Source organism: Apis dorsata, unplaced genomic scaffold (assembly GCF_000469605.1).
Source record: "Apis dorsata unplaced genomic scaffold, Apis dorsata 1.3 scaffold_383, whole genome shotgun sequence".
Classification (NCBI taxonomy): domain Eukaryota; kingdom Metazoa; phylum Arthropoda; class Insecta; order Hymenoptera; family Apidae; genus Apis; species Apis dorsata.
In genome coordinates, this window is record NW_006263645.1 from 41,210 (window position 1) to 54,211 (window position 13,002).

General features: G+C 27.9%; 2 protein-coding genes across 4 annotated transcripts in view; both read right to left on the reverse strand.

The window, feature by feature from the left end:
• Positions 1–5,928: 5,928 nt before the first annotated feature.
• On the reverse strand, positions 5,929–9,403 carry LOC102679210 (histone H2A.V). The gene is made up of 5 exons (XM_006618968.2): positions 9,258–9,403; positions 9,035–9,112; positions 7,629–7,742; positions 6,924–7,053; positions 5,929–6,563 (listed from the first exon to the last, which is right to left on the reverse strand). The coding sequence occupies exons 1-5, from the start codon at positions 9,258–9,260 to the stop codon at positions 6,502–6,504; spliced, it is 387 nt and encodes a 128-aa protein (XP_006619031.1). The 5' UTR covers positions 9,261–9,403; the 3' UTR covers positions 5,929–6,501.
• Positions 9,404–10,510: 1,107 nt separating this feature from the next.
• LOC102678907 (SPARC) overlaps positions 10,511–13,002 on the reverse strand; it is a 7,583-nt gene continuing 5,091 nt past the window's right edge. For all 3 annotated transcript variants that reach the window (XM_006618967.1, XM_031512069.1, XM_006618966.1), the window contains exons 4-6: positions 12,738–12,956; positions 11,604–11,954; positions 10,511–11,087 (exon numbers count right to left, since the gene is read on the reverse strand). In XM_006618967.1, coding sequence (XP_006619030.1) covers positions 11,031–11,087; positions 11,604–11,954; positions 12,738–12,956 — 627 coding nt within the window. In that variant the 3' untranslated portion in view covers positions 10,511–11,030. The remainder of the gene's footprint in view (positions 11,088–11,603; positions 11,955–12,737; positions 12,957–13,002) is intronic.

Below are 13,002 nucleotides of genomic sequence, written 5' to 3' on the forward strand. Positions count from 1 at the left end.
ATTATTATATAAATATTATAATCAAATTTCTTTAAACTTTTCACAATGAATCTCGTTTAATGGTGGATATACAAGTGTTTCCTTTAAGAGAACGCGCTATATATAAGAAGTTATCAAAAAAGAGTTTTAACAAAAGTCGTTTGATTCAAAGAGAAACATTATATGGTGCAAATTATTCTTTTGCAAATCGATAGTGTTTAAATATATCAACTTTATCGATATATTCAAAATAATCGAATCGCCATATTGAAAAACCTAACCTAATTATTCTGTAGAATTATGATTCTTTTTTATCTAGCCTACAAATAAATTTGAGAGTTGAAAATTCAAAAATTATTAAACGTATTCAACAAATAAACAATCACGATTCAATATAATTTGCAATTGTAATTTGCATAAACATATATTCTCAAGATCAATTTTCAATTTTCAAGAATTTTACTCTCAAAAGTATTCATCGAATTCTTACTCAAAAGCTAGAACTAATATCATTTTGCTTATATATATCACGATGCTGTTTGATTTTCACGATGTGTAATGATGAAGAGGCCAACGTTTCCATTCTATCATCGATTAATCAAGGACAATAGAAACAGTTACATACAATAACTATTATTATTATTATATTATTATTATCGTTACTATTAACTTAGTAAATTCGTAATGTTATCACGTATATACGAACATGCTAAATATGGCTAAAATATGTAAACAGTGGCACTGCTTTTGAACCCATTGAAAGAGAATCACTTTATACGTCACACATCCGAAAGTTCCACTTCATCTTTACATTATACTTTTTCCATCTATGTTCTCTGCAGTCAAAATAAATAAAAATCGTAATACATTGTATACATATCCTTATTACAATCTCGTACCTCTCGTGTTATCTCTCATATATAATGACATCGAAAAGGAAACATGATAAGAAACGTATGATGCTAATGATGGCATGACATGTAACGAAACGAAACGAAAAGATAATGTTGGCAGATTTACAAATTGATGGCAATAAAAGAAGAAAAGGATATCAATTTTAGTTTCAAGAGAAATTAAATTGAATAATATTCATCCAAGCGTAAATCGTCGGGGAGAAGAAGATGTCCACACGACTAAATCAAATACGACGTTACAATTAATGATTCGATGCGGAAAAACTAAATAAACGAGTAAGTGCCGCGAGCAGGCATGCAACCGTGCTTTTCGAGTTCACGTTAAATAATAACGAAGAATTATTTTCCGTGGTTATACCTACGTGAAATTCTCGAGCCGTGGCGAAGGCGTTCTACGTAAGAAACGATTCCGTGTTCGTTCCTGCATGAACGTGGAGATCCCTACCACACGCGGGATAAACTTTCACCGCAACATTTGCCATCGCCTCGATGACGTTGCCGATCAACCGACCTTGCGTTCCAAGTACCGGTATTTAGATTACAGAAAACATTCTTTTTGCCCGAGAGGTATGCAAAAACATCGTGGACAAATTTTCAAACGTTCTCGCAAGAATATTAAACTCAAGCGAAATTAACCGTATTTCGCTTATCGAGACTGAAAAGAAACTTCATGAATATACATCAAGTTCGGATAAAACTTGCCTCGAACGTATTAGATCTGGAAGTTAATTCGGTTTTTGAAATAAGGTTACCATTTGTTTGAAGAGAAGAGACTACACGACTTTTATTCCTTTGAAATATTCGTCGGTACTTTCCATGCCTTTGTTCCATCTTTCGGATAAATTTCGAGTACCGGGACAAAGGGAAAGATGGCGATTTTGATGTAATGAAGTTATCGGTCTTTTTTTTTTCTTTTTTTTTTTTTTGTATCTTTTATGTTTGAAAGTGTGTATTCTCCGTGATATAACGATAGTGTGATATCAGAATATGCTTCAAAGAGTATATCTCGGTAAAAAAAAAAGAAATCATATGATTATGTGATAAATAAAAATTTGATTTTACGTTTGAGAAAGGGAGAGAGTTCTACACGATGTACTTGGTAATTATATTAATATAATTAAATAAAAATTATCATTTTTTAAGTATTCTTATAAATATAAATTTATGCATTTATTTCTTAAATTAATTAATTATTTTGTATATCATTAAGTAGAGAACATTTTATGCTATTGTTTTAATTGTGGAGTGTATCTATCAAATGATGTTGACATGATCTGAATCAATGAGAGTCAAATAAAATAAGAAAATAATTTTCGTATGATAGGATTTTTTCGTCCAAGAAATAAATATTTTTTGCAAAATGTAATAGAAAAATTTGCCGCATTTCAAAAATAAACGATCTTTTGTTTCGATTCATTTCAAGAATCAGTTGATGTTGATGGCCGTTTATTTATGAGTATTATACTACTTCTTTTCATATTTTACCAAACGATGATGTTACAAATATTTAAATCAAAGTTATAAACTATTTAATTAAATTCTAAATCTAATATTAAAAGAAACAAATAAAGAATAATAATGGTTTGTGATTATCACGAAATGAAGTTTAATGAATTTCAATCATTTTTCCCTCGATATTTTAATATCATGATTAAATGACAATTAAATTTTTAATTTTCGATTATTTTTTTCGATTATTTTTGTATATATATCGTATAAAAGATAATCGTGTCTATTTCTTACATAATTATCAAATAATTATGTATATTTATAATAAAAAGTATTTTATTTATATATTTAAATTAAATTCTCTTAGTAATTTAGAATTTTAAATAAAATCCATTAATTATTTATTTTGAAAATGGATTACAGAACAGCTAATAATTTATTTTTTATTAAAAAAAAATTCTCCAATAGTATTAACATGTTCAATATTAAATATTAAATGATTCTATAATGAAAATCAATGAATTTTTTACGAATCTTATCATGTAATATCACAAGAATAGAATCACACAAAAATCTACATTTTTTTTTAAAATAGATAATGATAGATAAATATAAAAATGAAGATTACTCTAATTACTCCGAAATATGATATATATGCAATATATTGTATTGATTTGTTTTGTTTTGTTTTGTTTTTTTATATATTTTTGATAAAATTAAAGAAATTGCTTTAAAAATACCACGAAACAAATGAATAAATATGTATACATGATTTATTCTTTCATAAATTAAATTTCAAGTTCTGACAATTATATAAAAAAATTATTACCTATCATATATGTTCTTTAATAATTGATATACATTCAAATGAACAATTGTATCAATTTTCACTAGATAAGCTCATTAAAATATGAAAGAAAAGAAATGTTCCTTTAAGAAGATTCCAAAAAAAATAAATTATTCATAAATGAATATACTGCAAAGCAATAACTGAAAAGTATTATCGCATTTATAATATTTTGAAAGGAAACAATCGTAAAAACATCGAAACCAGGTGTCAATACTGTTCATTGACCTTCGTTGAAGCAACTAGTGTTCAAATACATACATACATGTATTGTATGATTAATTTTCCATGATCAATAATAACAATGAATAATGGAGCTCATAAAATCAGTGAAATGATACGAAAAGCGTAAGTAAATTTTCACTGAATTGACAATTTCAAAGTTTCTATAGACGTTTTCTTTGAAACGTGACGTTAGTAAATTCATAGTGAACCATAATGCAACACCGAGATCTTCCTTTCACCGTAACAGAATAAAAGTAATAACTTCACTAACAGCTTGATCAAGTAAAAGCAATGTCACGCAAAGATTATGAAAACGGAGAAAAGACTTACCGGTCACGAATAAAAATTTGTTCCGCGTGTCTACTCGTCATCTTTGAAGAATCTTGATTCAGGTGTTCTACGTGGGAAGTTATACCAACGATATCATACCGCTGACTCTTGTCACGAAACCAAGAAGACCGCTTCAAAACAAAATACGGTACGTTTATAATTACGAATCACTGATTTTCGAATCGATTGTTTCCTTTTCGCGCGCGTAAAAATTCGATTAGAAAGAATAAACACCGGCAACAGCGCAACGTGAACGAAACGGAAACAAGTCTTCTTCACTGATTTTTCCGCGACTGAAATTTCGATATTCGCAGAGACGAAGATATTCAAAATCTTGATCATACAATCACACTGCTTGACATTATCCACGCGTTCTGTCACCGGTGTGCACTATCTTGCGGCTCTCTCACAACGGATCCGAGGACGATCCGTCGAGAGATCCTGTTCCCTGTCGCAGTCGATAAACGGACTTGTTCGTTCTTGCTACGAATGGAATTTATGTATCAAGCAGTTGATGCTCACGTTTACAATTATGTTCACGACACAAGCCGCCCAATCTACCGAACTCGTGAAAGGCGACTGAGGTTCTGACCGGCTTTGTAGGGAGGGGGGCGGTTTCCTTGCTGCTATCTCACTCCTACACAAATGCAAGGAGCTACACCGTACCCCACTATGAGCGGACTCGGCGAAAAGCCGCAAGGTTTTGAACGAGCCATGGGATTGGTTGCTGGTGGGGGAACTGGAAAAGTAATAGGAGACCGCTCCCAGTATGATGGCAGCACTGAACATGAATATGTTGATATAATTTGAAGACGGACTAAAAAAAAAAAAAGTGAAAAAAATAATTATTTCTCAATTATCATCTTATTTTGTAAATAACAATATTTATATTACAGTATTGCTAATATTTGTAAAATAGCGTACATTATAAAGCTTACAAATAAATATATTTATGTTTATACATCACTATAAGATGATCATTCAATTTTTAAATAGCTTTCATTTTCTTTTTTTTATTATTTAATAATTGAAAAAGTTTTTATTTATATATATATGTATATCTTTGCAACACCAAAACTAATATAGTTTTAAATTTTAACTAAAAACGCTATTTTTTAAAAACAAAAAATGTATTTATAATTTGTTTACTTATAATACGAAAATATTTGTGTACAATAATACAGTTATAAAAATTATTCGTTGTTACAGCCTCTTGATTATATATTAGATAATTTTGATGTAATAAACTTTAAATTCAACGATTTTTAAAAAAAGATATTAAATATAAATTACATAAGTATATTTTACCTTAATTCAATAATTTTTAGTGATTAAACGATACTTAATAGTAAAATTGCTCTTTATTATGAAAATGAACATTTTACATATGGCTGGTATTTATTATACGGTATAATACCGTACGTACAGCGAACATTACACTAAATGACACAAGTAACAATAGTTTTATGAATAAAATGAAAAATGATATGAACAGAATCAAAGAAGAAATTGTTTTAACTAAAAACATACATTGTTTCGTTTTAGATTGATTGAATATTTCTACTATGGATTTCACGTTGATTGAACACTACTGGAATAAAGATTATATATTACATCAAAGGCTTTGCAATGCCGAAATATTTTTCTTTTACCTTTATATGAGTAAAAGCCTATTAGTTTCAAAGATTCCAGTCTCATAATCGTGAGCATAAATACACTATGCCACAAATTACACTTTATTGCATAACTTCATTAAATGTGATTCAGATGAGAATACTTTCATAAAATTAGAAAAATGGAAACAATGTTCACAGAACTATTATTTCTCACTATAATCTTATATACCTACATTAATGTTACAGAGACTGAAAACTTTAAAAATTTAATCAAACATATTTGGCAATACAAATTTTAGAATATAAAGTGTCCAAAATTAAAAATTTAATCTAAAGGTGTTATGCACACTGTATACTGCTGTAAGATAGTTAAGAGTATTTAATAACAAGAATGAGTACGTATTTTTATTCATAATTATAATTATACGATTCTTATAGTTATATGAGAAAATGTGAGTAAAGATTAAAAATTTAAAAAATTAAAGATAAAAAAATTTAAGAAATTTTTATTATATAATACTTGTTCATATTACACATTTTCTCGATAATTGTTATGCTATTATATTAATTAATTGTTATGTTTTTATATTAATATTTTTAAGAGCAATAGTCTAAAGAGATAAAGTTCAAATAGTTTTGATGAAGACGAAGATAAAAAAAATTTTTCTTTCAAAAGTATTTTACGACACATCCAAGCTCTTAAATACTCCAACTTTAAAAATATTTAGTATCCGCACACAGTATCAAGACTTTTATAGTTTTGAACAAGCCATGCTACAACGCATCGCTCGTCAATTAATTACAGTGTAGCGTACACTAAAATTTTTAGACCTATATTAACTTTTCCAAATGCCAATTACATAGTGAAAATTTTTTTCTTCTTTAGCTCTCATTACCTATATTAAATTATATCAATATTTGTTTTATTTATATATCTATATATCTATATATATTTATATATATTTATATTTATCTTTATATATATATATATAATTATATATATATATATATACGTATGTATATCACGCCAGTCTCGTCATCAATTTAGTAACGTAGGTACACTTTGTCAACAATCACTCTGCTGTTTCGCATCTGTTTTGTCTACATAGCTTCAAATGTTTTTAAATGAATCACTAAATAATTATGCTGGTTTCTGTGAACCTTTCTTTCCAATCAAAGATTTGTGGATATGTGGAATAACACCTGTAACAAAATAAAATTAAAATAAAAAAAATTATCATTACTTAAGTTTAATTATAAATATATAATATAGAATTCTATTATTTATTTATAACAAGAATAAAATTTCTTGCAATTATTAAGTAAATAATCTTTAAGTATATCCTGATAATTCTATTAAAATAATTAATAATAATAATAATTAATAATTTCAAATATCCAAATAATTACAAAATAACTTTTTATATATTATTATATAACATTTTATATACTGCAACTTGAAAATCAAAATTAATTATTTCTTAAGAGAATAATAATAGGTTAAATTTGATTTTTTATGACAAGATGATTGTCTAAGCATGTGAATAATAAAAAAACACATACCTCCTCCTGCAATAGTTGCTTTAATGAGACTATCTAATTCTTCATCACCACGAATAGCAAGCTGAAGATGTCTTGGTGTGATACGTTTGACTTTCAAATCTTTTGATGCATTTCCTGCCAATTCAAGAACCTAAAACATACAAAATGTTGTTTTATAACATATATAATAATATATACTTTTTGTGAATCTATTAGCACACTACAAAACACCTTATATATAGGGAAAAAAAATATGAAAACTTAAGAATGTATAAAAAATATTCGCATATGACTGTTTATTAATATTATTATTATAATAATAATATTAGAAATATTTTAAGATCGCAAAAATAATTATAAATTATAAATATTATTCGAACAAATATTGTTTATCTATAAAGATACTGTTTATCATGTAATTATATGATAATATTTCTCTAATGGAAAGAGTTCCTTTTAAAAAAAAAATGAAAAAGATAAAAGTGAAATTCTATATAACACGATAAGCAAAATATGTTGTTCCTTATTTGCCTACGGTTGACGAAAAGGCGGGAAAAATCGGCCATGATGCTTGGCGTTAGTGACGCCATCAGTCGCTAGTGATGCCAACGCATATAGTCCTGGTTATAACGGCTGATCTTCCTATGTGCGTATTTGCCTTTCTTTCTTTGTCTTTCTCTCTTTGTTTTGCGAATGCTTTCTTCTTTCACATATATTCTCACTCACCTCAGCAGTGAGGTATTCCAAGATAGCTGCACTGTATACCGCTGCTGTAGCACCGACTCGACCATGACTTGTGGTTCTGTTTTTCAAATGCCTGTGAATTCTACCAACCGGAAACTGGAAAAAACATTCGTACTATGATTAGTATTAGGTAAAAATTATTATGTCTGACAGTAATTTTGCTTTCGTGGCAAGGTAAATATTTTTGGGTTAGGACGCATCATGTATAATGTCCGTTCAAATAACATGAGGTCACTCAGCGTCAGCAGCTTTTCGTATAACAAATATCGAACGAGAAATGACACAATTTTTCGTAATATTATACGTTTCTAACATTTTTCCCGCAATAATTATTTATAAATTCATCATATATCCAATTCTTCTAAAACAAAAACCAATTTTATCTACACACATAGAACAGCATACATAACTCGATTCTCTTTTAATACAACGAATATCGAGCGACACACGATGATTCGGCTTTCCCGAGCTTTCCAGTTTAGTACGTGGTTTCGTCATTCATTAGTAAACGCCCTGTTTTATTTATTTGTATATAAATAATTACCCGAAAGAAACTATTAATATATAACATTGAATATGAATAATTATCAAAAAAATATTTTTTTTTATAAAATATTATGTTTAATTATATCAAGTATATTCATATTTAATTATCGTCACGTTTGTTTGTTTGCATATAAATTCTTGCATAAAAAATAAAATTTTTCAAATCAAATTAATTATTATATTAATCAAATATTTAAATAAATAAATAAATAAAAAGATGTAATTTCAATATAAATATAATATAAATATTAATATTAACTGAATTTCAAGATAGATAAGTGTAATTGAATACAAAAATAAGTTATATTTACTGTCAGTTTAAATTATCTTGACAGAATTGACATAATATGATTGAAACGAAAATAATTACGATGATTCGTATTAAGCTATTTTTAGTAATTATTGAAAAAAAATATATTTGAATAAAAGTCATATTAGTAACTGAATTGAAAGATATGAGAGAGGAGGGGGGTGTAGTACAAACTCAACCGTCTCGTTTGAAAACTTCCGAACTTAGACGTAATCACCATAACTTTAATTCAAAAAATAATAGACTTTTTCGAAGTATTATTTAACTATTTGGCACAATATGTATAAATTGAACTTAAATAGATCACTTTCACATATTTTATTCACACAAAAATCACAAAAACTTCAAAAAAATGAATTTTTCATTAGGTATCTAAAAACGCCTCAGTTTTTCGCGCCAACCACAATGTTTTAACCTGTTTATCATTAAAATCTACTAAAATAATCATGTAAATGTTATTTATCAGAAAATAATGTTGACAAAATTATATTCTACGCATTTGACTTAACTAAGCAGCAAGCAATAAACTCACCTGCAAGCCGGCTCTCGCCGAACGAGAGACCGCCTTCGCCTTCGCTTTACCAGAGTCCTTGCCCGCCTTTCCGCCAGCCTATTCACAAACGAAAATCATGGTTAATTTACAAGATACAAGCACGAAATTTCGCTAGAAGAAAGTATGAACATCATAGAATATAATGATGTGATTAGAAAATATGGATGGCTAAAGGATCCGCTGAAAACTTGCGGATACTCACCATTGTCCGACAAGAGCCTTTGCGGTTCACTACACGACAGACTTGCCTGAAGCACAGACGACGCCGTCTAAGCGCGGTCCCGCCAAATGCGCTTGGCGCTGTCGGCGCGTCCCGCGATCACCCCACGTGACTAAAACACACCAATTATAGAGACACAATGAAATGCCTCTTCGCCATCTATTGGTCTTGATTCGTTACTATGGTTCTGGTAGGAGACTAACGTTTCTATCTTGTATCACTTGAACATTGCATCGTATACACAGAGTAATTTTCCATACTGTCTAAGGTACACTGCGTTATTATTCACGTCGGCCACTTACCGTTTATTTTCAACTTATCAGACACTTCCTAAACTCTTATAATTTTAGATCCAACTGATCACTTAATTTTAATTTCATATTTTTCTACGTATGCATTATCTCTATATCAAAATGACTTCATTTAAAATTTTAAATCCAAGCTTTCTATTCTTTATATTTTTTTATGTATATAAAATTTTGTTCTATAACAATGAACAGGAAATATAATTATAATTATTATAAATAATAAATATATATAAAATTAATAAAAATTAAAAAAAAAATCAATTTATTTTTTTATATAGTAACTTTCTCGTATCTACTACCTCACCAGTAGATAATATTATACATACGTAATTAAATAATAAATAAATTTTACCTCTATGATATTTCTAAAATATATTTTTCGATAAAATAACGAACATTATAGATAATATAATATATGAAAGTAAAATTTTTCAAATGTATTTATATAATTACCGTAAAAAAGTAATTGCCTTTTTAAAAAATTCAATATGCTAACGATACAATACCGGTTATTTTAAAGTTTAAATTTTGAAATAATTGATAAACTTCAGATTATAATTTCAATAATTTGTTCTTTTCTTCAATAGAAGTATAACAAAATAAAATAATATTAAAAATTTAATTTTAGATCAAAACTTTAATAGATCTATAATGCATATTTATATTCATATTTTTTATAATTAAATAATGAAAAATATTATATATATATATATAAGCAATATATATCATTAAATATTAAATCGAATAAAATAAAAAAATAACGAAGGAATCTCTTTAACACGAAAGATAAAATAACTTTAATACTTCGATCTTCATTATCTACAGAAACTAAATTATTCCTGAAATATAAATGAAACATTTGCATTTCCTTTGATTTAACCGTTGACATCATAAAGCATAATATATAATGGATTAGTATTGCGCAGATGAAAGAAACTGTATCACTCTTTATTGATAGAAAGGCAGTCACATAATAAATTTATACAAAAGGTATGTATGTATATATGTATATATATAGAAAATACGTACGTTGTTGCTACGAGGATAATATCAAGATTATACTATAGGGAGAGGAAACGAGCAGGTGTAACGCGTTTCTATTTGAACCATCATATGACAACAAATAATTTGCAAATATTTAAAAAATTATTGTGAATTTATCGCGATTTAATTTCTAGCGTACACATCTCTATATTATTAGAGAGCACTGTCTAAAACTGCGGTTGGCACGACCATTACGGATGGGTTGCAATATCGACGAGGTCTCTGCGCAGACATGCGCGTTGCCGAGTGCAGCAGTTTACTTGCAACTTTTCCCGCCATTTTTCTCATTCCTCGCCCTTTCATTAGTACATTACGTCGTATGTTTACCCTTCTTTTTGTTCTACCCGTTTACATATCCCGTGGTCATAACCACCACGCTTATCATAGGAATTTATCATAGTTATTATTGCTCAGAATTCTTCGTTTCGGCCAGCTCATCGCACTTATCGTCCAAATCCTCCTACAATGGGAATCAATATCATTTCAGTATGACGCTTCGACATATTTTGGCAGACGAATGAAACAAAAAGCATTATTTTTAAAATTTAAAAATACCACTATTTCTAAAGATTATTCCTTTTAATTACATTTAAGATATATTTATTGTACTTATTTTATTCATTTTTTGAATTGATATATTTTCATTTGTGAAAAACACGTGAAATACTCAAAGATAGTGTAGAAGATAACAATAAATCTTGTATACACAAAAGTCAAATTTAGATAAAACAGTAAAACAAGAAAATTAAAAAGTATACATAAACAGCATATTAAGAAATAATTATTTAATTAATTTAATACCAATATTAAATTTTCCGATTATTAATAATTAATAAAATGTAAGCAAATATTTAAATATTGAATTTTATATGAGACAATGGACAATTATTCAAAACAATATTTTAAAGACTTAAGAATCCTAATTATAATTTATAATATTATTATAATATAATTTATATAAAAAAAAAAAGTTTACCTCATTAAGTTCTAAACATTTACCCCATTCGATGAGGGTAATTTTATGGTCGCCATCAATATCGCATGAGTCTAGGAACGGTGCAATACAATGTTCGAGAGCCATTAACGGTGCTTTGATGGGGAAAAGTTCGTGCCTGGAAACAGCCCTGTCATGAGGGTGACCATCCAAGTCACACCATTTCCAAATGGCGGCATTAGTCCAGCGTAACGTATGATTTGTTTCCGCTTCTCGTTGCATTTTCAGGTAATGAGATGGTAATTCTTGACGATCAGCAAGGTCTCTCATGATGTTAAACAGCCAGTCGCGCATTCGCCTTGGAAAGTCGGCCATGTCTTCTGGTTTGCATTCCTATAATAATAAAAAGTCAAAATAAAAATGATAAACTTTTTTGAAAATTTTTTTCTGAATCTTTTTATTCGTTTTTATATAATTACTAATCTATTTAATTATTCTAAAATTTAATTGATAAATTTTAAAGGATTTAATTATAAAAAATTTTATATCTCTTATAAATTATCATAAATTATTATAATTTTAGTTTACGTATAAAATATTTTACATAAAATATAATATATATTCATGTTTAAAACTGTATGCCTATATATAGAAAAGCAAAATTTTCTAGAAATTTTTCAAATTTTATAACTATATGTAGATAAATAATAAAATTTTAATGTTGAAAAATGTATTGTCTTCTACAATTTAGTTTATTTCTATATATAATTTTTGTTTAATAATAATATATTATTAAAACAACCATATTCTATCATACCATATCATAACTCATATTCTCAGATAATGAGATTAAGTAATTCAAATATGTAATATAAAGAATACGAACGTAAATATAATATTATAATTAAATCATTTCTCCAGTAAAACAACAATACACAATACACAATAGATAAGATATACCTCTGATTATAGATAGTATTCCATTATATCAATGGTTGATAATTAGAGAACATTTTACTAAAATAAATAATATATGACGATATAAACATTGCACAACAACAACAACTATATTTAATATTTCTCTTACTTATTTATAGCGTATTGCAAAAAATACGAATTTATTTTTTCGATCTATCATTTTGATAACTTCCACCAATGAGGGCGATAAATACATACAGGCATTTGTCGACATTCACCGTAGTACACGACATGAACGTGTTGATATTTAGTGCCTCTGCATCTGGGATCATTGGTGTCGCAGAAACAACGCGCTTGATAGACCTCGCAATCGCTTCCGAATGTTTCATTGTGATTAGTGCAAACTTTTCGTCTTGGATCGATCTCTTTGTCGCATATCTCGATGCAAACGCATTCGGCAGTGTCATCGTCGATAGCCTGAAACGAAGAAATAATATTGTTCCAAAAAAAAAAAAAAAAAAAA

Bases quoted from the DNA above. Each gene is read 5' to 3' on its own strand.
- LOC102679210 (XM_006618968.2), bottom strand. The intron at 7,054-7,628 runs GTGAGTGAGAAT...TGTATGTTTTAG, and splicing joins TGGAATACCTCACTGCTGAG to GTTCTTGAATTGGCAGGAAA. The intron at 6,564-6,923 runs GTATGTGTTTTT...ATTTTGTTACAG, and splicing joins AGCAACTATTGCAGGAGGAG to GTGTTATTCCACATATCCAC.